The 26,606-nt window shown below is 38.1% G+C and overlaps 1 protein-coding gene across 1 annotated transcript in view; it reads right to left on the reverse strand.

Annotated features, from left to right (window-relative positions):
* The window catches only part of DLGAP5 (DLG associated protein 5), a 38,078-nt gene extending 16,637 nt beyond the window's left edge, over positions 1–21,441 (reverse strand). Inside the window, exons 1-12 of the mRNA XM_046008967.1 lie at positions 21,312–21,441; positions 19,186–19,424; positions 14,589–14,782; positions 12,315–12,377; positions 11,665–11,749; positions 11,432–11,554; positions 10,774–10,844; positions 8,380–8,654; positions 7,132–7,259; positions 6,680–6,803; positions 4,003–4,088; positions 3,092–3,252 (exon numbers count right to left, since the gene is read on the reverse strand). Of these exons, the coding sequence (XP_045864923.1) occupies positions 3,092–3,252; positions 4,003–4,088; positions 6,680–6,803; positions 7,132–7,259; positions 8,380–8,654; positions 10,774–10,844; positions 11,432–11,554; positions 11,665–11,749; positions 12,315–12,377; positions 14,589–14,782; positions 19,186–19,423 (1,548 nt within the window). The 5' untranslated portion in view covers position 19,424; positions 21,312–21,441. The remainder of the gene's footprint in view (positions 1–3,091; positions 3,253–4,002; positions 4,089–6,679; positions 6,804–7,131; positions 7,260–8,379; positions 8,655–10,773; positions 10,845–11,431; positions 11,555–11,664; positions 11,750–12,314; positions 12,378–14,588; positions 14,783–19,185; positions 19,425–21,311) is intronic.
* Positions 21,442–26,606: the final 5,165 nt, after the last annotated feature.

Raw genomic sequence — 26,606 nt, forward strand, 5'->3', positions numbered from 1 at the left:
AACTCAAATGAATCAGATACCAAACTGTGGAACTAAAACTACAATACTTTTAGAAGAAAACATAGGAAAATCTGTTAGCTGACATTAGGCAGAAAGAGTTCTCAGATCTAGAGCCACCCAACTTAATTTGAAAAAAAAAAACCACAAATTTTATATAAAGGGTCAAGAATCAAAATAGCCTTGGATTTCTCAACAGCAACACTGAAACACTGAAAGCTGAGAGAAAATGCCCTCAAACCTCTGAGGGAAAATAACTTCCAACCCAGAGTTTTGTACCCAGGCAATCACGTGTGAGGGTGAAAAGGCAGTTTTTAGACACCCAAAGTCTCAAATTTTACCCTCATGTTCCTTTTCTTAGGAAACCAAGTGAGAACATATCACAAAAAATGAGGGAGTAAACCAAGAAGCGGGAGGTGGGACTGATCTCCAGATGGGGGCTATGGGAATGGGGCTGAGGTGAGTTGAGGTGTGCAGTTAGGAAGCTGTAGTTGAGGTTGGAGCAGGAGGACATAGGGCTCTGTGAGACTGGGCTCTGGGAAGCTGAACTAAATATAATACCTGACTTCTTTGCTTTTTAAATTGTGTCAAGGAGGTTTATACAGACTTTAGAGCTGAACTGTTGATAGACACAGAAAGACTAAACAAATGAAAAGCAAAAATGATTCAGTAGAGAAAAAAGGATGAAAACATAATAATGTCCATTTCTTACAGCCCAGATGTGAATTGTGTCTAGGAAGTCAGGATGATGGGTTGGTTTATGTCCAGTTTTTATATATTTACCAGTTTTCATAATAATGAGCTGGTTTGGGGCACCTCAATGGCTCAGTGGGTTAAAGCCTCTGCCTTCGGCTTGGGTCGTGATTGAGCCCCGCATCGGGCTCTCTGCTAAGCAGGGAGCCTGCTTCCCTTCCTCTCATTCTGCCTGCCTCTCTGTCTACTTGTGATCTCTCTCTGTCATATTAAAAAATAATAATAAGGGGCGCCTGGGTGGCTCAGTGGTTTAAAGCCTCTGCCTTCGGCTCAGGTCATGATCCCAGGGTCCTGGGATCGAGCCCCACATCAGGCTCCCTGCTCAGCAGGAAGCCTGCTTCTCCCTCTCCCACTCCTCTGCTTCTGTTCCCTCTCTCGCTGTGTCTCTCTCTGTCAAATAAATAAATAAAAAAAATCTTAAAAAAAAAAATAATAATAAAAAAAATAATGAGCTGGTTCATTACCATCCTTTAAAAGCAGCCAGTTATTTTGTGTTTTTTAGTGTTATATTAATTGATATATTTGAAGATTTTTGAGGTCTTCATATTGTTTATCATCTACTGATCATTTCCCAGCTTCGGCTGTTGGGAGCCTCTTCAAGTTAGCTCTGGGGGAACTTTTTTTTTCCTTTAAGAACTGTTTTGACGTTTAATCTAATATTATAAAATTTACCAGTTCTAAATGCACAGTTCAGTGATTTTCAGTAAATTGGCAGAGTTGTGCAACCATTGCCACAATCTAAATGTAGAACATTTTTAGCATAAAAGATCTTCTTTCTTATGTGCTGGTCAATCCCCATTCCCACTCCCAGCCCCAAACAAGTAACTCTTTGTGGATTTGCCTTTTCTGGACAGTTGATATTAAATACAATAATACAATATATAGTCTTTCGTATGCGGCTTCTTTCACTTAGCATGATGTTTTTGAGGTTTTTCCATGTTGTAACATGTATCTGTACTTCGTTGCTTTTCACTGCTAAGGAGCATTTCATTGTATAAATACATCACTCTCTAGTCACCAGTTGAGGGACACTTGGACTGTTTCTACTTTGGTGATGAATAATCTTCTGTGAATATCCACGCAGAAATCTTAGGGTGGACATTTGTTTTCATTCCTCATGGGGTAAATATCTAGATATTGCTGGGACATATAGTAAATTTACATTTAACTTTTTAAGAAACTGCCAAGCTATTTTCCAAAGTGATTATAACATTTTACTTTCCCATCAACAGCATATGAGTTTTCCTAGGATTCCGCATCCTCAGACATTAACTTCCTATTCCAACTTTCTATAGAATCTTATATTTCTGCTCCCATAGTTTTTAACTTCAAAGCATAATTTTTGTTGTTCTTGGAATGTTCTTTTTTAATAGCTGCTCTTATTCGGCAGAGGAAATGTCTGGTCTCTTTGAGAATACTAACATTTGCATTTAAAAGTTATTTTCTCCTTTATTATTCTCATTTCCTCCAACCAAAAAGCTTTCTTTCTGGGGTGCTTTAACTTGTTTTTTCCCCTCAGGTTTGAGGCTTTCCTCAAATATCTAATGATTATTGGCTACTGGTTCCTGAAATAGTATTTTGTATGTTAATCTCTAAGTTAAGGTCAAAAAGCTATAGAAAGTGTCATGTCCTCTCATAGTTTTCCTGATCTTCCTAGTGAGTCCCCCTCTCATACATTACATTAGAGTATGTACGTACATTAGAGTGCAGTTATATGTTGTGTCTGACTCTCTAATAAGTTACAAACTTCTCTGGGAGAGAGAATGTACCTGTTCGTCAACTCCTGGCACGATGCCTGGCACATAGTAAGAACTCAGTAATTGCTAGCTGATCTTAACTAGTAAAGACTAAATTTGTTCATTTTTCTCAAATATAGTCATTGAAGTCTATGCAACAGTTCAATATAATCTCAATTTCCAAACCTTTTGGAAATCACCCTGACAACATAGGAAAGAAGTGGACATCGTTATAACATTTAGACAGTACTGGGGTGCCCAGGTGGTTCAATTAGTTAGGAATCCAGCTCTTGGTTTCAGCTCAAGTCATGATCTCAGGGTTGTAAGATCGAGCCCCACGACAGGGTCCATGCTCAGTGAGGAGTCTGCTTAAATTCTCTCTCCCTCTACCCCTCCCACCACTTGTGCTCTTTCCTGCAATATAATCAATCAATCAATCTTTAAAATTTAGACAGTACTTTACAGTTTATAAAGATATTATCTAATACCTCATTTAATATTACAGGTACCTAAAATCAGCCCCAATTATCCCCATTTTATTTTTACTAACTCCATTTTCAAAAAGACCCACAGAGTTAATACACAGAAAATGCTTAACTACATACCTGAAAACTAACCATATCCCAAAATCCATCCAGATCTGTACAGGTAGTCTCCTTTTCACCTCGTTTATATTCACAATTGTCCACCAGTCCTTCAAACTGCTTGAACCTTTCTTTCATAAGGAGTCTTGTTTGCCCAACTGCTGTGCGAATGAGATCTTTAGCTAAAGGAAATATGAGGTTTTTGAAGTTAAAGGACAAAACTGGACCTTTATTGCCAGCCTACCAGCTGATAAGAAGACCTCAAAGTAAATAACCTCAGGCTTATAGAATCAAATTCTTACCTTCAGGCAAAACAAAAAATATCACTACAAAACTTTATTTTACAAATACTGAGCATTCACTATCTGTTTCAATTCCTGCTAAAAATTAGTAATATTCATTCTCATACATATTGTTGCACAATCAAGAGCACTCTCCTTGTATTTAATAAGAATTCAATCACAAACAACTCATCACACATCAGTATCTATGAAAGACTTCACACTGACAAAATACAAATGATTTTTTTTTCTAAACAGCTTCCCCAAATAAGTAAGATTAAGGAACTTTCCTGAAAATCTGTTCCATATTATTTTCATTTAGGTAATTTAGGTAATTTTCATTTAGAAAAATATTTATGTTTGATTAGACAATAACAGTTACAAATGCCACTCATAGTTATATCAATCGAATAATAGGTAAATGTCTAATTTTCAGGAATAACAATCAATATCCTAATTACTTAAATCTTTGAAATCGTGTACCATTTTAGCACAGAGATATTAGCAAACATATGTTGAGATATGAAAAATTCTTGCTGCTTTGAATAACAATGTAACCAGTTCAGCTGGATAACCCTAGATCTTTTTGGATAAATATAACCATATTTTAAAAACCAAAACTAAAACAAAAAAATATAAATGTTCCCTCACCATCATCTGGAATGTCCAGTTCAAGCTTCCTGTCCCACTCAAGGCAGTGCGAAGTTAATTTCTCAGTTTCTGACTGAAGAATATTTCTAAAATTATGACATACATTTCAGTTTTATTAAATGCTCCTTATATTAGTACCTAAGTATTCACATTCTGACACACGTAACATTAGGAAGGTTTAAAAGATAGTCATAATGTTAATTTTTCAGAGTTGATGCTGACTTTCTGAACTGTGATACATTAAAATCCACAAATCCAAGTTGATACACTCTGTCCCTCTTTCTACACCTAAAACGTACCCAAATGGTTAATGCCAAGAGCCACTTTTCATGCTAGTATTTCCAATTTCTTCCATTCTTATTTTTTAAAGACTTTATACAATCAGATGTTCCTTACTTTTCCTGTTATTGGTTCTTTGTTACTGTCCATGGAGCTAAGTCCAACCCAACTCTCAAGAGTAAGTTGAAGCTAAAAACTGTTAAGTATGAAATTACAATGATAGAGCCTTACTGATTCTCTATAATTATTAGGCTTTGCTTTCCACTCCAAAGGCAGTGGTTCTCAACGGGGGTCAATTTTGTCCTCTAGGACACATTTGACAGTGTCTAGAGGCATTTGTGTGTCATGAACTGGAGGAGCGCTACGGGCCAAGGATGTTACCAAACACCTACAACGCAGAAGATGGTCCCCACAACAATTATCTTGTCTAAGATGTCAACAGTGCCAAGGTTAAGAAACACTGGCCTAAGGTAAGCGTAATCTGTTTCTTTCTGAAAAGCATCCTCACAGGAGAAACTGAGGATAGTTTTTGTTTCCTAGAAGAAAACTTTAGCTGTTCATATCCAGTGGCATGACAGAGAATGACTTAATTTACAAGAAAAGAGAACTGGCTTAGATCTGACATTATTTAGTTGGGTAAATTGCTTATTATCTCAATGTCTCATAGTTGAAAACACAATGGACTAGCTAAATTGCTAAAATCCTTTATAATTCTAAAATTTTGTGCTCTAAAAATAATTGAAGTGGCTTTCAAACATATAAAAAGATATTCATAATTGAATAAATATTGAGACTATAGGCAAGATAATATTTCTTATCTACTTAATTGGCAAAGCTCAAGAAATTATTAACATTATATTGGAAAAGGTATGAGAATGTTCTTGCTATGTTCATTCAAGAATAATAGCATGGGGCACCTGGGTGGCTTAAGCAGTTAAGGGTCTGACTCTTGATTTCAGTTCAGGTCATGATCTTGGGGTTGTGAGATGAGCCCTGCATGAGGCTCCACGCTGTGCTGGAGCCTGCTTAAGATTCTCTTTCCCTATCCCTCTGCCCCTCGCTTGCATGCACACATGCTTGCTCTCAAAAAAAAAAAAAAAAAAAATAGCAACATATACATAAACATGTATGTGTGCATGCCTGCACGTGAACTATAATTTAGAAAATTTGAATGCTGACTGGATATTTTATGACATCAAGTAATTATGATGATTATGTTAACCACAATAAGTATTACAGTTATGTTAAAAGGAGTCTTTAACTTTGAAAAATACCGACAAAAATATTTATGGATGAAGTGATATGATTATCTGGGATATTTTTAAAATATCTTCAGTCAAAAGTATATGGGAATAAATATGAGACAAGGTTGACCATGAGTGATGGGGGTTCAGTGTACAAGTCCCTACACTTTCATATATGTTTAAAATTTTCCACAATAAAAAGCTTTAAAAAAATAGTGGCATTAAATCATTTCCTGTGTAATGTGGAATGTTGGGGCCTTTCTCCAAATGCAGTCTTCTGATTTGTTTCCAAGGTCTGTAGGTGACATGGTTGAGGTTTCCCAAAGAGGATGTTAATTTTCACTCTTCATAGTTGGAGAAAAGTAATCCTATCTCATGATTTGGTAGGCAAAAGAGCTTCCTACCATCTCCCACTATTCTTCTTTTATAAAATATTAACTTGGTTTTTTTTTTTTTTTTTTGCGGAGGGAGGGAAGTAGGAAAAGGTAGGAACTCCTCATACCTTGCTGAAGGGAATGTAAATTGAGGTCGTTACATATTTTCACATGAGAGAATTGGAAAATATACAAGGTTGTTCTTTGCAGCCCTGAGTATATTAGTAAAAGACCCGAACTCAATGTAAATAACCAGCAACAGCAATTTACTATTAAGTCAATTGTGGTTCCTCCACATAATTGGATACTATGTGGTCACTAAACACACACATACCCACACCCACAAACAAAACAACAACATGAAAAAGCTCTTTAAGAATTAAAATGGAATGTCTCCTACAATAAACATTAAATGAAAACAGAATAGTAAGCTATTATTTGTATAAAAAAAGGGAAAAAAAGTATGTTTGTCTCTCTATATATGTTACCTATCTCTGAAAGTTTTCACAAAGCATGAATAACACTTGCCTCCATGGAAGGTTTGAATTGCAGCGTTAGGAGACAGTTGAGAAAGGGCTTCTCACTTGTACCTTTTTCTACCTTTCAAATTAGAAAACACATGAAAGAAAATACTAGCTACTGAAAAAATATATTTTAAAAACCAAGTGAAAATCACCCAGAGTCTAATTTATCTATTACATCAAGGTTAAAGTAGTTTAATTTCGGTTTTAAATATCTACACATTAATACAGATTCTTCACTAGGAACACATGGACGAACCTGAAATATGGCACATCATGGTAGGACTGAGATACCTGATCTTCATTTATTTCAAGTGATGGGACTTCTTTTATTGTAAGGCCATTTGAATTTTTAGTAGTCTCATCTTTATTTAAGACATGTTCTACAAAGAAAACATGACAGATTTCAAAGAAGCATTTTTAAAATGACATTCCCTACAAAAGGCAAATTTTAAAAATCCTTCCATTCTTTTGTAGTTGAATTTTAACGTTTTATTTCTGCTTCAATGATTTCATTTAACAATCTCCTCTAAAAGGTCTCAATGATTTCATCTCTTCAAATTTACATTTATTTTCTCCTTTTTCTCAGTCTGCATTCCTAATCCCAGATGTCTTTCCCCATGTTTCCCATCTCTTCTAACCTTGTGGGGTTCGAAAACAAATCTCTGATAAATCCAGAAGGCAAGTAAACATTTAACTAAAATACCATACCTTTACTCCAAACTGTTAGAGAACCCAAAGGACACTGTAGTTTATCTGAATCTTGGTGTACTCTCCGCACAGAGTAAGTTTTACATTGTTGAGCCAAAATTTCTTTTGCCACTTCTTGAGTCTTATCGCTGAAAACAAGAGCAAAAATATACTTCTTGAAGCATGAATCCTATACATCTAATTGAAGGAGTTCAAAATTACATTGCTTTTTAAAAACCTGAAATAAAAATAGAAATGTATAGTGTTTTAAAGTTTGTTTATTTAATCTCTATACCCAGCGTGGGGCTTGAACTCATGACTCCACGATCAAGAGTTGCAGGCTCTTCTGACTGAGCCAGCCGGGTGCCCCAGAAGTATGGTCATTTTAAAAACAATATATCTGGGGGGCGCCTGGGTAGCTCAGTGGGTTAAAGCCTCTGCCTTCGGCTCAGGTCATGATCCCAGGGTCCTGGGATCGAGCCCCGCATCGGGTTCTCTGCTCGGCAGGGAGCCTGCTTCCTTCTCCCTCTCTGCCTACTTGTGATCTCTGTTAAATAAATAAATAAAATCTAAAAAAAAAAAAATATATATATATATGTGTGTATATATATATATATATGTGTATATATATATATATATATATATATATATATATATATCCATTCCAGAGCAGAAAAATTTAAACATCTATATAGTGGGGATGCCCATCTTTACTAATTGTAATGAGATCTAAAGATTTGAAGATCTCTTAGTGGAACAAACACTTAATACTCTCACTGCTGCTGAGCAGTTTCTAGTAAATTTGCCAACAGCCAGTCTGCAAAACAATCTTGCCTTTTAAAGATTCCAAGTGATCCCACTGTAAGCCCTGCCCCTCACTTTGCAAGTTAATCATTTTTGTCTTTATAGGTAATTTTTCTAAAGTAATTCTCAGCGAAAAACCACAAACAAAAGCCCATGTCTGAGCTACAGTATTATAGCAATTACTTCTTTCTAAAACTTTATTTCTAAGTGTTAAAATAGTCATTTATTAAAAGCAACAAAACACAAATTGTACTGTCAAAATAATGTTAATAACAATGCACAGGAAATAGCAAAACTGTCAAATAGATTATTGTAGCCTTCTGAAGAATTTTTTTAAAAACCAAATTTTCACTATTTACAAGTAAATAAACTAAATAAGAACTTTTAAAAAGCACAGGCTAAATCTAAGAAAAGCATTTGTTACCCATCTTTGCAAGAAATTCATTATTAACATTACATTCTTACACTTCTGTTTTTAAGGGGGTCCAGGTATAACTGGGTGTCAAGAAAGCATTGGCACTTCTGGGAGTCATAGGTGTTACTTGATAGGTCTTCAGGCCATCCAGTGGCTGAAACATAAAATCCTGAGGTGCAAAGGACTTCTTCCCTTTCATTTTTGCAGTGTTTGTCTTAGGTAAGTTCTCCATCTTTGGTAAGATTCCATCTGGATCCATTCTCTTTGTTGCACTGGTTTGTGAACCCAAAGTATTTTCTTCACTATTGACTTTGAAAGAAATGACCTAGTTGTGAGTAAACAGAATAGAGTGAGAATTCATCTTCTGGGGATATGGTTGACCAATTCTTACAGGACTGAAAATGTGGAAGCTGAGATATATGTCTCACAAACATAATTTAAAGAGACAAAAATAAACACAGTGAAATGAATACAAGGAATCATAAGACCAGCTGCAATAAACCATTACTATGATCCAGAAAGAGAGAGAACCAATCTTCATCATAGGCATAAGTAATGGGTTTTAGGTGTTACAACACATTAAAATATATGAAAACTAAGGTGGAAAAATTAACTCACCTAACAAATACAGACCTCTTTTTACTTAGATTATGCTGATAATTACAATAGTTTCAGAATCAGAAATCCATGTTTATTAGATGACTACTCTTATCAAGTACCAAATCCTTTTTGCAAATAATCTTGATTATAAATAACCTTGTCATATGAGCAAAATTATTTTTCAGTGTTACACAGTAAGATGAACCATATAAAATGTGAAGCATATCTTCTTTTTCAAGTCAATTTAATTGTTTTTTTTTCACTTGAGATATAATTAACATATATTACATTAGTTTTAAGTATATAACATGATTCAATTATTTGTATATATTGTGAAATGATCACCACAGTAAGTCTAGTTAATACCATACATAGTTATAGAGTTTTTTTCTTGTGATGAGAACCTTTAAGATCTACTCTCTTTGTAACTTTCAAATATACAATATGGAATTATTAACTACAGTCACTATGTAATATGTTACATCCCAGGACTTACTTATTTTGTAACTGGAAGTTTGTACCTTTTGACTTCCCCTCATCCATTTCATGTAGTCATTTAAACATAATTTTTAGAAGTTTCTGTGTTTCTGATTTTGGACAAGATATGAACGGGAACCAGAGTATTTCAACCTGGACAAGAATTTAAGGGTGACAATGTCCCTGCGGCCAACATGGCAGTGAAAGTAAAAACCTAGGTTAACCCTTATGGAGGAAACCAATCTTACAGGAAGAACTATGAGATCCAGCTGCTTGCTTAGGAAGGTTTATCCTAAACTGCCTTCCTTGGAGGAGCTAAATTTGATTCTTATGAGAATCTAGGCAGGTTTCTTATACTCCGGCAAAACTTTTATTTTTGGGGCTAAGGAATTATAACCTGGACCATAAGCCAAGAAATTGGGTCCTCAAATTGGTGGCTCTTTTTTGTAGATTCTACTAGGCTCTACGCTAGATGCTGTTGGAAATTTAGCTTATTTCATGGGACACCTGGATGGCTCAGTCTGCTAACCATCTGCTTTTAGCTCAGGTCATGATCCTAGGGTCCTGGGGACTCCTTGCTCAGCAGAGAGCCTGTTTTACCTTCAGCCTGCTGCTCCCCCGGCTTGTGCTCTCTAACAAATAAATAAATAAAGTCTTTAAAAAAAGAAATTTAGGTTATTTCATACTTTTTTTTTTTTTAAGATTTTATTTACTTATTTGAGAGGGAGACAGCACGAGCAGGAGGGGCAGTAGGAGAGAGGGAGAGAAAACATCTCAAACAGACTCCACACTGAGCATGGAACCTGACTCAGGGCTCAGTCCCAGGACCCTGAGATCATGACCTGAGCTGAAACCAAGAGTCAGATGCTTATCTGACTGTGCCACCCAGGTGCTCCAGATTGTTTCATTCTTAAAACTACTTTATGTAAAGTATTGCATGTTAGGGATGGGAAAACAAACTCATAACTTGCCCAAGGTTATCTAGCTAATTGGAAGCAGAGACAATATTCAAAGTCATGCCTAAATGAATCCAAAGTCAATATATTTCACCCTACTCCATCTTATCTCTCAGTGAATTTCTGTGTGAAGGTTTCTGTCAGCTGCGTTATTGTATTTCTCTATCTCCCGTTAACCAAATTATGCTTTCTCTAGCTATAAAGCTCTGAGGATATAATACTTGAAAGACAACAACAACAACAACAGTAAATCCTTTTGATGCTTCTTTATGGCTCAAGACGTTTTAACACACATTAACACACATGTAGCTTAATCCTCTTGAAACAGTTTGGTATGCTTAATTTCAACTTTATGAAAATAGCAATAAGATTTTCAAAGTATCTAGAAATAAACAGGTGTTTATATTTTACCTTGTCAGGTTTTGTTTCTATCTTTTTGGCAGGTCTTCCTTGATTTGGTGCCTTTCTTTCTGTTTCATTATCTACAATAAAAGTAAAATAAGACAACCATTTTGACTCGATAGAAAATGATGCTTTTAAAGTAGCAGGTAATTTGGAAAAGGAAAAAAGGCAACAAGAGGAATATATATCTTAAAGGATTTTTTGATAAAGAGTAATAAATGAGATAAAAACAGATGAAATCTCCTGCCAAGTATAGGTCATCTGTTTTCAAAACAAAACCAAGGTGCCAAGGTATTTTACCTTTTGCCTGACTACCAAATACCTATTTGTTACAGAAAATTAGGAAAATAAAGAAAAGCACAAAACCGCCACAAAATTAAAAAAGAAATAACCCAAGGGGCACCTGGGTGGCTCAGTGGGTTAAAGCCTCTGCCTTCGGCTCAGGTCATGATTTCAGGGTCCTGGGATCGATCCCCACATCGGGCTCTCTGCTCAGCAGGGAGTCTGCTTCTCCCCCACCCCCGCCTGCTGTTCTGCTCTGGAACTAGAATCTCCTATTTCCTTGCCTCTTATCCAGAGTTGTACATGATGATTTTTAAAACTGAACCCAAAAGCCTCAAAGACCAAACCATCCTAGAACAGTCACTGATCAAGAAATAGTTCTTACCATTGGTAGCTCTTGCAACTGGCTTTTCTGTTGTAGTAGAGGAGACTGTTCTGGCAATCTGCTTTGCTGCCTGAGTGGCTGATCGAGTCATTCTCATGGATGTGGTCATTATGGGCTGTGCGACTGTGAGAAAAAAATAACCAAATCAAATATTTGCTGTATTTATTAAATTACTGTTGTGGCAACATCAGAGTTTATTAAGATATATAATATAATAACTGCTAAATTCCTACCTTTTTTCTCTTTGTCCCACACTTTTCTTTCAGAAGTTTGTCTCTGACCAGGTCGGATTGTTCGAACATCACTCCCATTATTAATCTATTTAAAAGATTAGGTGCCATGTGATTTAATTGCATAATGAATCAAATTGCCACTTTTTTGGGGGGGGCAGTTTTCCAAGTCATTTTATTCATTCAACCATACAAAGACTCCCACACATCTCTGTTACCCTGACCTTCTTCCAAAGAGGAGTGGAATGAGAGAGAGAGAAGGACTGAGCAAACCCCATCCCCCCAGGGGTCACTTACAAAAGGGGGAAATGGGAGAGGAGGGAGACATCATAAAAATAGCAACGGATAAATGAGGGGCAACAGAACCACAAACACAACACAAGGCTGAGGCAGTGCCAGGGAGGGCGGTGTGTGACACAATGTTTAGCATACATCTCACAAGGGATGTCATGCAAAGATATTTTCAGTGAGTATTTCTTTAGCAGCCAAGATGGTTTTGTAACCATATTAATAATACGGATTTTGGTACTATTAACTCTAGCAAAGTAATCACCACACTTAAAATTGGTATTAGATTAAAAACTAATTTACTCTGAAAAGAAAAGTACAATTTGTCATCTTTGTAACTATTACTTACTAACTGTCAAATCTACCTTAGTCTGCTCCATTTGGTCTTTGGCCTTTGACCTTGTAATCCGTTCAGAAGATGGAACAGCCTTAAAACAGTCAAAGAAAATAAAGTTAAAAAAAATGAATTGGCAAAAGTTTAATTTCATGTCTCTTTTGAAATAAAGTTTCCATTTTAAAGTTAAATTTTATCCTTGATCATTCATGGCAAAAAGATGCCAACTTGAATTCCTATTTTTCCTGGTTCTGGCTTGGCTTAAAGTACATTTAAATTAGTAGCTTCAAAACTCATTTCTCAGAGCGCCTGGGTGGCTCAGTGGGTTAAGCCTCTGCTTTCGGCTCAGGTCATGCTCTCAGGGTCCTGGGATCGAGCCCCACATCGGGCTCTCTGCTCAGTAGGGAGCCTGCTTCTCCCCCTCTCCCTGCCTGCCTCTCTGCCTACTTGTGATCTCTCTCTCTGCCAAATAAATAAATAAAATCTTAAAATAAATAAATAAAATTTTTTGAAAAACTCATTTCTCAATGAGCTGAAAGAAATTTCAAGTCATATTTTCCAGGTATTTGAACCCTCATTAATATGATTCGCTGGATATATTCAGAAGGAGGTAGATGAACAGACTAGAGTATTAGGATCTCTTGTTTTCTGTTTAATGAAAAGATACTATATAGCTTACTCTCCCAGTTTTTACAGTTTGCCTTCAAGCCTCATGATTATGCATTTCTCCACTGTCAATAAGAAAATGGAGACTTGATCACAAAATGTGGAAAAAATCTAGCATGAGAAAGACTAATTAAAGAGTGGCAAGATATTTATCAACTCTGTAAAATTTCTATTTTTAAAAAAAGATTTTATTTATTTATTTAACAGAGAGAGAGATATCACAACCAGGCAGAGAGGCAGACAGAGAAAGGGGGAAGCAGGCTCCCCGCTGAGCAGAGAGCCCGATGTGGGGCTCGATCTCAGGACCCTGAGACCATGACCTGAGCCAAAGGCAGAAGCTTAACCCACTGAGCCACCCAGGCACCCCAACTCTGTAAAATTTCTTAGACATAATCAGATTTCTCTCTTAGATAAGAAGTCATTTTCTTCCCTAAATCTCAGGGAAAATCTAGTGCTAAAGAAATTAGGCCCTTCTCTAGATTGCAGGGCCACCAGAATTCAACAGTGGCCATCTAAATAAAAAAAAAAAATTATTGGTGAATCTTATAACTTAATACCATGATGGGTCTCTTGTTTCCAATACACACACTATAATATATATGTTTCCTTAAGTTTTTCATTTTATTTCCAGCATAGTTAACATACAGTGTTATATTAGTTTCAAGTATATAATATAGTGAATCAACAATTTCATATACCATTCCATGCTCATCATGACAAGTGTGTTCCTTAATCCCCATCACCTGTTTGACCCCCTCCCCTCACCCACCTCTCTTCTGGTTACTCTCAAGTTGTTCTTTAGAGGTAAGAGTCTGCTGCTTTGTTTGTCTCTCTTTCTCTCTCTTCCTTTGTCCATTTGCTTTCCCTTACATATATTTTTAACATTTTTAAATAGTTGTCTATAGTTTAGACCAATGACTGGTATCCTATCTTGAAAAGTCAGCTTAAATCTAATCCCATCTAGGTCTTCTTTGATGTTCCTCCAAACATAAATAATCTCTCCCTCCTCTGATCTATAGAATATATTTATCAATATCATCCTACCTAAACACTATTGTATTGATTTTGGGTCCCTTCCCCCTTATCCTAAGGTCATACACAGATAATAATCAAAGAATCAAAGATCATTTAAATAAATCAATGAGATGTGTAAAGCCCAGAAAATAGGCAGTATTCAATAGGTTTTTATGTTATTCAATTTGTATTTAAATCAGGAATGAGTACACAGTCTAAGATCTTTTATACGTTATCTTTAAAACAGCACATCACCAGCGACTACCTAAATTACAAATCCCACTGCCCTGGTTCAAATTTCATCCTTCCTGACTCACTGACCATTTCCTTTAGATCACCCCTCCCTCTGTGCTGGGTTTCAGTACTCCAGCCACTCAGATCAGTCCTCCTCAGTCAGTCACTGGAACCTGACTTCTGCCCACTCTTTTCCTATCTCAAAACCTATAAACTACATCAATAGACCTGATTTTCATCTTCTGAGTTACTATTATGTCATTCCCACCCCCCTACCAACCAGTCACACGAGTAAAGAGAGTTAGGAGAAGTGGTTATTCTAGTTATTTAATCTCTTAAAGAAAATTCCAGTTAAAAGAACTACTGCATCAAATATGGATAGTAAATTTACCTTTCTTGGCTCAGCTTTCATAGTCGTCTGGTTTGATAACAGAAAACAAGGCATATCAGGTCTATAAAGACCAACTTTAAATACTCCTCGTTTAGCTTTCTCTCTCTGCTCTTTCAATTTCTGAAGCTGCTTTTCTTCTTTATATTTTTGGAGCATTTGCTTTCGTTGATCACCTAGAAGAGTTTTCACTGACCCTAGGTAGAAAAAACCCACAGTATATAATACATTGCAGAAAAAAAGTTAAGCAAATGTCTAACTTTTAACTTCAACTGCTGTTAAGAAATGCTTTCAATGGGGCACCTGGGTGGCTCACTGGGTTGGGCCTCTGCCTTCGGCTCAGGTCATGATCCCAGGGTCCTGGGATCGAGCCCTGCATCGAGCTCTCTGCTCGGCGGGGAGCCTGCTTCCCCATCTCTGCCTGCCTCTCTGCCTACTTGTGATCTCTCTCTCTCTCTCTCTCAAATAAATAAATAATAAAAATTAAAAAAAAAAAAAAAAAAGAAATGCTTTCAGTAACTTTTGTTAATTCCTTAGCACTCAAACAAGTTATTTCAACCTCTATTCTTTTAAAATTTGTATTTCTTTTGCCTTTGTCTTTTCAAATGTTTATTAACTGCTTGCTACACAGTAAGCAATATTACTTCACTTTTGAATTAATGTGCTTTATGATAGCCGCCCTCCAAGCTGACCCCAGTGATTCTCACCTCCTGGTGATGATGCCTGCATGTCATCCCTTCACACACTCAACAGGACTGGCCTGGGTAACCAACAACATACAGTGAAATGATGGTTTTGACTCCCAAGACTAGTCATTATAGACACTGAAATGTTTGCCTTAGCCCCTCTTGGATCGTTTGCACTGGAGGAAGCCAATGGCCTTGTAGAATCTTAAGGGGACTTGAATGGCCCTATAGAGATGTCCACATGACAAAGTTCTAAGGTCTCCTGCCAAAAGCCAGCATCAACTTGCCAGTCATGGGAGTGAGTCATCTTGGAAGGAGATCACCCAGTCTGAGTCAAGCCTGCAAGATGCGTCCCCAGATGACATCTTGACCATGTCCTCCAGCACCACCCATTTAAAGCTGCACCCAAATTCCTGACCCACAGTAACTGTGTGAAATAATAAATGTTGAAATTTTTTTAAGCCACTAAGTGTTAGGTTAACGAATACCCAATATTAGGGCTACTTGTCAATTTCTTCAGCTCAACTTGGGTTTCCACCTATATACTGTTTGTTTTAACTGGTTTGGGAAGGAGAAGAGGCTATGTGCAAGACATGCTTGGGCAGTGTGAATAAGTAAGAACTTCTGCCCTTGAAGGGCTCACAGCACCCTGGAGAAATGAACAACTTCAGTCTGGTTTAGTATGAAACAAATAGGAGAATGCACACAATAGAGAATCAGAAAAAAACCTCCCTATGGGAAGACCAGGAAAGGCTCCTCAGAAAAGAGAATACCTGAAAAAGTTTCTGAAGAATGATTCTGTTTGCCTACTGGGTAAGGGTTAAAAATAATTCATGAAAATACCCCAACTAAGTAAATTTACTAAAAAATAAGCATGTATTTAAAATAGGTAGATTTTTTATGCCATGTAAATTACACCTCAATAACATTGTTTAAAAAAAAAGCCAGAACAGAACATGCAAAAGCACAGATGCTGAAACGGTTAAGCAACAAAACCTCTGGATTCTCAATTTCTCTAAATGTTCCCTTCATCTCTTGATCTGACTGAAACCTGGCTCTCCCTGAAGACATTCTCCCCAGCTGTCCTCTCACACGATTGACTGTTTTTTTCTCTCACACTGGTGCTATCACTGGGCCTAAAGAGGGGAGGTGTTCTCAGCAATGCTTCCCAGTGATTTCCTCCTTGTCACTAAAAGATCCCACCTTTACATTTCATGTCATCAGATCCCACTATCCAGTACCCCAGCTTGTCTTCTATAGGCTCTCCAAGTTTCCTCTCGTCCCTTGAAGGCTCTAGCTCCTAGCTCACTCTCACTCTCTGTCACTATCATAGTACAAATCTTTTTTTTTTTTTTTAAAGATTTTATTTATTTATTTGACAGAGAGAGAGATCACAAGTAGGCAGAGAGAGAGGAGGAAGCAGGCTCCCCACGGAGCAGAGAGCCTGACGCGGGGCTCGATCCCAGGACCCTGAGATCATGACCTGAGCCGAAGGCAGCAGCTTAATCCACTGAGCCACCCAGGTGCCCCTCATAGTACAAATCTTGATGACCCCTTCTAATACCCGGGCTTCTCAATTCTTAGGTTTTCTTTCCTCCAGTGATCACCCGATGGTCACATCCCTGCCAGTATTTCAATCTTTCTGATGCTGTAAAAGATAACACTTACACACCACACTGGAGCAAACAGAGAGATTTGCTTATGACCAAACACAACCAGCCAGAGAGAGATCACTGACCAATCCATGTCCCTTCCAGAAACATCAATATTTTGTCACACCTGTATTCATTTGTAACGCAATTGGCACCTTACTTCTCATGCTATGGTTCTATTGAAAAAAGTTAGTCAGTTGTCCCACAGAATGTCCTCACTGTATATTTGTTTGTCTGCTTTCTCATGTTTTTTACTCATTCCTCTTGCCTTCATGTTTTCTATAAACTGGAAATTATATCTAAAATTTTGATTAGACTCAAGTTTAACTTTTGGGGCAAGACTGTGTCCTGAGTGGTGCTGCCAAAAGCCTTGGAGTCATCCTGCTCTTCTTTATCAACTCTACATCCAATCCATTAGGAAATCTTATTGGTCCAACCTCCTAAGTCTATCCAGATTGCAACCACCTATCTTTAATGCTATTATTTTGATCAGCCATCATCAACTAAATTATTGTAATAGTCTCCTACTTGGGTTTTCCTAAGGCCATGCTTGCTACCCTACAATCTATTCACAACACAGCAGCCAAAGTGATGCTTCTAACACATAAATCAAATTTACATAAACACCTATTAATCCTTTAATAGCTTCTCATTTCATTCAGACTAAAAGCCAAAGTCCTTATGATGTCCCCTGAGGGCTCCACAGGGGTGGGAGTTACCCCTTATTCATTCTTCTCTAGCCATGCTTGCCTACTTGCTTTCTCTGGAACACACCAGGCTCACTCCCACTTCTAGTCCATAGCAAATGGAAAATAAACCAGATATTTTAATAGCATACTGAAAGGGTTAGACTTTGATTTGAGATTTTGGTCAAGGAATAGAGCATTTGAAGGGGCAAGAGAAGAGGCAAGGAGATGACTTAGGAGTCATAACATCTCTGGTTCCCAGACAAAAAATGTCTAGTTCCTCCTTGAAAAGCCATCCCCTATCATTCTATGACCCCATTTTCATTTCCTCCCAAATTCTAAGAGACGTTGTTCTTTACTTTCTCCCCTTCAACTACCAGTCCATTTCCTTGACCTTCAAATATGCATGGATCACCTCATCTCAAAAACAATATCCTTTAACACTTTTATCCAATTCTTTTCTCTCACTTTCCTTTAGAATCACAAGCATGAGAAATCCAGAAGAAATCTTTTTGCCCAACACTCTCATTTATAGAATTGACTTGAATATGTAGGGAGTCTTGTAAGTACCACATATTACAATGGTCCTAGAAATAATAAAATTGAAGTAGTGAACAGTTAAACAACTTAGCATCCCATTTCATTCTCTATAAAACTTTTTTTTTTTTTTTAAGATTTTATTTATTTGTCAGAGAGCGAGAGTATACACAAGCAGGCAGAGAGGCAGGCAGAGACAGAGGAGGAAGCAGGCTCCCCGCCGATCAAGGAGCCCGATGCGGGACTCGATCCCAGGACCCCAGGATCATGACCTGAGCCGAAGGCAGTGGCTTAGGCAACTGAGCCACCCAGGCGTCCCTCATTCTCTATAAAACTTCTTAAAAAAACTATCTCTGTCATTTACTCAGCACTTATCCCCGCTTTATTTCACTGCAATCCAACTCCTAATGCCCGCTATATAAAGCAACTAAATAGGGGTCCAGTGCTCCTGTTGGCAAAATTCGAAAGTCATTTCCCAGTTTTCTTCCTTCTTGTCTATAGCATCCCTTGCCTTCTAAGACACGCTACTTTTATTATTTTTATCTTTTGTTGAGGTCATTCCTTTCTTCTTTAATTGGTTTTTTTCCTTTCTAATGACTCCAAGTCCTTTTAGCAAATTGCAAGGGTAAATTCTTTGCTCTTCTGAGAAACCTTCCCATTGATAAGGTATCCTTATTTCATGGATTCTTCAATCAGTTCTATTTTTAATGCCCCTTATCAATTTCTCTTGTCAAGTCATCTTACCACGCTCCAAAAGTAAGAACTTTAGGATTCCTATTAGTCAATATAGATAATACAGTGTTATAATTCTCCATAGGTGAATGGTTTTAGCCTAGCCAGGGACTTGCACAGCCTTTACAAAACATTGTAACAAAGAGCATTTTTGAACAAAGAGCATTTAGTTGTAGAAAATACCAAGTTACCCAGAATGAGGTTTTAAAACTCCATGCTTCTGTTCAGGATTTTCTTAACCTCAGGTATTAAACCAAATCTTACTCACTCTTCAAAGCATTTAAAGTTACAATGGACCTTTACTTACTTGGCTTGACACATGCTTTTTCTGGAACAAGCTTTTGACATGTCTCATCTAATTCAAGAAGAATTCTTCTTTCCAAGGTTGGAATGTTGACATCTTTCAAACCAAAGTGTCTATTTCGTTCATATTCCTTATGCCTGTTTTCTTTTTGAGACAGTGATTTCCTATGAGCAATTCTGGTTCTAATCATGTCGATACTTAAATCCTTTCTGTGTCGACTGGCAAAATGTGATGAAGACATCCTATCAGAGGAAAAAAGAGACCAACTTCCATGGATTTTTATTATTTGAAAAATGAGATTTCAATCCAACTCCTGTCCTATCTCAGAGTCTTTGAAAATAAAAACATTAAAATACACACGCAAACACACACACACAAAAGGAATAAGTAGGTAATAGTAAAGAGAGGGAAGGAGATTATCAAAAGATATTTCTTATTTAGTTTTTTTTTTTAAGTTTTTTTATTTATTTGACAGAGATCACAAGTAGGCAGAGAGGCAGAGAGGAAGGGAAGCAGGCTCCCCGCTGAGCAGAGAGCCTGAAGCGGGGCTTGATCCCAGGACCCCAAGATCATGACCTGAGCTGAAGGCAGAGGCTTTAACCCACTGAGCCACCCAGGCGCCTCTTCTTACTTAGTTCTAAATAGGAACTTGCTTGACAGATGAAGGGAAGCCCAGGAAGCTATGGTCCAGAATATAAACAGGAGGCATTAGGAAGTTAAAAAAAAGTTATAAGCACACTATATTCTTCAACAAGAATAACTAAGAAAGTCTGCCAGAAAATTCCAGATAAAAGAAAAATCTGCAAAAGAAATGCAACAAATTAAAATGTTACATGATTTAAAGCAATCAATGGAGTCTAAAAATAAGAATGCATATGACAGCCCCGCGTTGGGCTCTCTGCTCCATGGGGAGCCTGCTTCCTCCTCTCTCTGCCTGCCTCTCTGCCTGCTTGTGATTTCTCTCTGTCAAATAAATAAAATATTTAAAAAAAAAAAAAAGAATGCATATGACCTGAATGCCAATAAGATTCTTCTTCAAGGGGCGCCTGGGTGGCTCAGTGGGTTAAAGCCTCTGCCTTCAGCTCAGGTCATGATCCCAGGATCCTGGGATCGAGCCCCGCATCGGGCTCTCTGCTTGGCAGGGAGCCTGCTTCCTCCCCTCTCTCTGTCTGCCTCTCTGCCTGCTTGTCATCTCTGTCAAATAAATAAATAAAATCTTAAAAAAAAATTCTTCTTCAAGTGCCACGGGGCAGTGACAAGGGACTGTGGTTTTGTTTTCTTTCTTTCTTAAACTAAACTCTACACCCAACCTGGGCCTCGAATTCTCTACAGGGAGGTGAAGAGTCCCACATTCTACCAACTGGGCCAGCAGGGACCCAAGGACTGTGTTTTTCAAGAATCCTCCTCTACTATTTGATTTGTCACTTCCTGCTAAGTACGAATTTACTAAATATTAAAGAAAAAATAAAACTTATGATTGGTTATTTTAAAATACAGCATAGCATTATACACCGCAGAGAAAGGAAGGAGAGGGAGAAAGAACGAACACTAAAGGGATATTTAATAATCACTTAAACCCTAAAAGATAGTATTACAGATAGTATACAGATAATATACAGATGAGGTAAATTAACTGCTCCCGTTAGCACAGCTAAAGGGTGATGGAGCTGGCATCCCAGGTCAGGCAGCCTGGCTTTTCGCATACATCTAAGCTCTGTTCTTTGACTTCCTGGAGTTTCTTCGAGCTTGAAAATCTAGAAATACCTTGGTCTTGCTTGCCTAGAAGTTCTCAGCCGGCGTGTTTTCAGTTTTCACAGGATCTGAGAAGAGCTACTGGAATTTAAGGTTGGGGCCAACAGTACTTAGCAGTACCTACTAAATACTGCCCCGCCCCAAGGGCTAATTACGCCCCGGTGGCGAAACGCTGACTACTACCACACAGTTCAGGGCAACAAATATTTACTCTCCTGGAGGGCTGCGTCATCAACTACAGGAAGGACTTGTAACACAGTCCTAGAGGAGACTCCCCTAAGCTGCGCGTCTAGCCCACCGTCTTGGTCCTCCGAGACTTCCAGACCTTCTACAAAGTGGGTCCGCTCCCTCCCGCCAGCTCCCCAGCATCCACTTACCTGAGACAGCTTCTGGAGTAAAACCTCAACTCAACTAAAAGTAAGGGAACCTTTGGGTCTGAAGGACACTACCGCCTCAGAAGCAGGAACAGAGGTCCGTAATCCAGAGCTCCGCAAAATTCAAACTTCCCGCATCGAGCCTCTGATTGGAGGGGTTTTAACCAACACTTCCGGGGAAATGCCCGCCTCTTCCCTTCGAAGAGGCTTGCGATTGGTTTGCTCCTGGCGATATTTGAATTGATTGAAAGGTGAACGGACGGTTCAAAGGATGGGTGTGAGTGGAATGAATGGGCGGGTCTGCAATTGATGAGAGGCGGAGCAATGGGGTTTTGGCGCCTGGTCCCACGTAACTGCGGTATGAGCCACCTGTACTCCCAGGATCCCCAGTGTCCGAGAAAGGAGCTTGGCTTCCGGAGGAGAGGCGCTTAGAGTTTCCAGGGCTTTTTTTTTTTTTTTTTTTTTAAAGATTTTATTTATTTATCTGTCAGAGAGAGAGAGATCACAAGTAGGCAGAGAGGCAGGCAGAGAGAGAGGAGAAAACAGGCTCCCAGCGGAGCAGAAAGCCCGATGTGGGGCTCGATCCCAGGACCCTGAGATCATGACCTGAGCCGAAGGCAGCGGCTTAATCCACTGAGCCACCCAGGCGCCCCTCCAGGGCTTTTTAAATTCCCTATTTAGTCACAAAAATCAGAGAGTTTATCGGACTGTTTTTCCTCAACCTTTCAAAGGAAGGACTTAAGCCATCAAATTTCTCCTTTTATTGTGTAGCGTCAGCTTTTCAAGGGTGCCAGTTTTTGTTTTGTTTTTAAGTATGCTCCATGCCCAGGGGAGCCCAACTTGGGGCTTGAGCCCTGGACCTGAGACCAAGACTTGTGCTTGTGAGATAAAGAATTGGATGCTTAAGGACTGAGGCACCCAGGCACCCCGCCGGTCTTTTTTTTTCCCCTCCATTTTTTTTAAATTGAAGTAAAATTCAAATAGAGTAAAAAACGGGTTTTTTTAAGTGTATATTTGATGAATTTTACTAAATATATAGTGCTGTGTAACCACCACCCAAGAGTTCCTTCAAGCCCCTTTCCAATCGCCCACCTTTTAGACAACCACTCCTCTGATGTCTATCATAAAAATAAAGGTGGTAGGTTTTCTTTCACATCCTCCCTCTTTCATGTTTTCGAGATCCATCCCTATTGTGAGTGAATCAACATTTAGTTGTTTCGATTATCAAAAGGAATTCCATTGTATATAATTGACCCTTAAACAATATGAACTGCATGGGTCCATTTGTTTGTTGTTTTTTTAAAAATATAATACAGTACTGTAAATGTATTATCTCTTCCTTATAATCTTCTAACATTTTCTCTAGCTTACTTTCTTGTAAGAATACAGTATATAGTACCTATACAAAATATGTTAATGAACTGTTTATGTTATTGGTAAGTCTTCCTATCAATTAGTAAAGTTCTGGCAGAGTCAAAAGTTATACTGATTTTCTGCTGTGAGGGGGTTCATACCCCTAACCCCGTGTAGTTTAAGGATCAACTCTACTTTGCTTACCCATTCACCTACCGATGGATGGTTAGATCGTTCCAGTTTTTGGTTATTATTAATGAAGTTGCTATAAACATTCTTGTACAAGTCTTTTTGTGGGCACGTTTTATTTCTCTTGGGGAAATATAGGTGTGGAATTTCTGGTCCTTGTAGGTAAGCTTAATTTTATAAGAAATTGACAAGACGTTTTCCAAAATGGTCAGACCATTTTACCCTCCCACTTGTGATATATAAGAGCCCCAGTTGTTCTATATGCTTGCTAACATTTGGAGTCATCACTCTAATTTTAACTCCTCTAGTGGAGGATAGTGTAAGAAAGGGAGGCAGGGAAAATGCTCCCCCACCCCCCTCACCCCCAAGAGGAAACTACCCCTAAAAGGATCTTACACCACCCTGGAAAAAGCCCTCCACACTTTCCCACGTGAACTACTACCTAATAGATGTGTGCATGAACAAAAACCTGATTGGGTGACAGGAGCATGGAGAGTTAATCATATTTAAACAGTCTCTCAACATTCTCATAAAAACCCCTAGACTTAGAAACTCCAGTGGCAACCCTTTTGGGTCCCCTCCCTCTTAGGGAGCTTTGTTTTTTTGTTTTTTAAATATTTTATTTATATATGGGACAGAGAGAAAGATCACAAGTAGGCAGAAAGTCAGGCAGAGAGGGGAAGCAGGCTCCCTGCTGAGGAGAGAGCCCACTGTGGGCTTGATCCCAGGACCCGGAGACCATGGCCTGAGACAAAGGCAGAGGCTTAACCCACTGAGCCACCCAGGTGCCCTGCTCTTGGGGAGCTTTGTACTATCACTCAATAAACTTTGCTTTGCGGCCCACTACTCTGTTTGATCTACCTCTTCATTCCTCAAAGCAGCATGACCAAGAGCCATGGGCACTAAAGGAAAAGAAATCCTGAAATACCTCTCATAGATGTGAAATGGTATTGAGTTTTAATTTTGTAGTTTCCCAATTTCTAATGATGGTGACCATCTTTTCATGTACTTATTAACCATTTTTATATCTTGTGAAATATTTCTTCAGTTCTCTGGCCTGTTTTTAAAATTGGGGGTTATCTTTTTAAATTTGGTTGTCTTTAAAGTATTCATTTGTAGTAGTTGTATTTCTTCTGAGTGCAAATCCTTTGTCATATATATATGTATTTTGAATATATTCTTCCAGGCTGTTGATTGACTTTTTTAAAATAATAAACTTTTAGGATGATTTCAGATTAACAGAAAAATTATAAAAATGATAGAGTTCCTGTAAGTCCCACATCCATTTTCCCATTACAGTTTCTCAGAACTTTCCTTGTTTTTTGTAAACTTGACAATTTTGAGGAGTACTAATCAGATATTTTGTAGAATGCCCCTCAGTTGGAATATGTCTAATGTTTCCCCCATGATTAAGCTGTTTGGGGTTTTTGGAAGGAAGACCATAGAGCTGAAGCATCATCCCCATTGTATCACATCGAGTATGTAATATCAGCATGACTTATCACTGTTAATGTTAAGCTTGATCACTTTTTTGAGGTAGTGTTTGTCAGAATTCTCTACTGAAAAATTACTAATTTTCCCCCTTTCCAGACTGTTCCCTTTGGAAGGAAATAACTATGGACAGCCTACTCTTAAGGAATAGGAGGTTATGTCCCATCTTCTGAAGGACAAACATTTTAAACATAAGCTATTTGGAATGGTTTGCATGGGAGGTTTTCCTCCTCTCTGTTATTTATTTATTTAATCACTTCTGTCAGGACCCATGGATATTTATTTCAAGATTTATTTATTTATTTTAGAGAGAGAGAGCATAGTGGGAGGGGCAGAGGAAGAGAGAGTGAATCTTAAGCTAGCTCCATACTCAGCACAGAGCCCTACACGGGGCTTGATCTCATGACCCTGAGATCATGACCTGAACTGAAACCAAGAGTCAAACACTTAACTGGCTGTGCCGCCCTGGCACCCCATGGATATTATTTTATACTTTGGGTCATACTCTAACACTACTTTATTTTTTTGCTCAAATTTTTCTAACGTTGGCCATTGGTCGCTTTTTCAGTTTGTTTCTCTGTCACTTTAATATATCTTCATGATTGAAGGACTTTTTTTGTTGTTTTTTGGTTTTGTTTTGTTTATTTCAGTAATTCCTTACTTTCTGACTCTGCAGGATTCTCTGGGCATACCTTACATTTTTACTGCCCCACTACTAGGTCCAGTCATTTCTCTAAGGAGCCTTGATTCCTTTTATTGGAGAATGGTACTAGAAACCAAGTTCTGGATATGAGATGGGCTTCTTGCTACTGGATAGTCTCTCCGGTGACAGAAGGGAGAGATATACCTGTTTCTATGCTAAGGTATGCATATTTGTATCTATAAATATTTCAATACAAAACCACCTGTATCTATATTAAATTAATCATGAGGGGCGCCTGGGTGGCTCAGTGGGTTAAGCCGCTGCCTTTGGCTCAGGTCATAATCCCAGGGTCCTGGGATCTAGCTCCGTGTTGGACTCTCTGCTCGGCGGGGAGCCTGCTTCCCTTCCTCTCTCTCTCTCTCTGCCTGCCTCTCTGCCTACTTGTGATCTCTGTCAAATAAATAAAAAAATCTTTAAAAAAAATCATGAATTCGTGCTGATGTCTCCAATTGTAATCCACTACCACATAGATCATTCTAGTTTTCTCCCTTTGCTTATCTGTAATCTCCCACTCTAAGAACAGAAAACATGGAAAACCAGCTCTGTTGGTTGCCTTTTCATTTTATTCATAGCATCATTAGTAGATAAAATGTTTTCAGTTTGATGGGTCTAATTTATCAATGTTTTCTTTTATCTTAGTGCTTTGTTTATTTAAGAAATACTTGCCTACCACAAGGTCATGAAGTTATTCTCCTGTTTTCTTCTAGAAATTTAGTAGTTTGAGCTCTTATATTTAGGTCTGTGATCCATCTCAAATTAATTTGCGTGTGGTATCTCTAATCTTTTCTCACTGATATCAAAGGTCCAGCACTACATATAAATGAAATCTGTAAGTATGGCCATTCAGGTGATTTTTCTTAGTTAACTAAAACTGTAGTACTTTAGTGTATTAAGAAATATAAAACAGGGGCGCTTGGGTGGCTCAGTGGGTTAAAGCCTCTGCCTTCAGCTCAGATCATTATCCCAGGGTGCTGGGATTGAGCCCCACACCGGGCTCTTTGCTTAGCGGGGAACCTGCTTCTCCCTCCTGCCTGCCTCTCTGCCTACTTGTGATCCCTGTCAAATAAATAAATAAAATCTTTAAAATATATATATATATATATATATATATATATATATATATAAAACAAAGCATGGTATATGGGAAGGACACAACATTCCATGTTCAATCCATTTAGCAACAAGGATGAGATTGGCAACTTTGGTGAGAATAATCTCACTTGAATAATGGTGGCAGAAATCATAGTGGAATGAACTAAAGCTTCACTAGGAATTACTGAAACACAGGCAGAGAGTGTAAGTAAGAAATAATGTTTTATTGATGGAAAGGACTTTGAGGACTAATGACTTGTGTTAGATCCCACAGCTATTTAAGTGGCAGATCCACGACTCAGACCAAGGTATTTTTATTTTCCTAGCTGAAAATAGGCTCGTTTTAATGTTAATTTGAGAATGAAAAAGCACATGGGCTTTGGAGTCAAATAAATGCAGTTTAAAATTGCACCTTTAGGGGCACCTTGGTGGTGCAGTCAGTTAAGCCTCTGACTCGTGGTTTCATTATC

Source organism: Meles meles, chromosome 6, assembly GCF_922984935.1.
Source record: "Meles meles chromosome 6, mMelMel3.1 paternal haplotype, whole genome shotgun sequence".
Lineage (NCBI taxonomy): Eukaryota > Metazoa > Chordata > Mammalia > Carnivora > Mustelidae > Meles > Meles meles.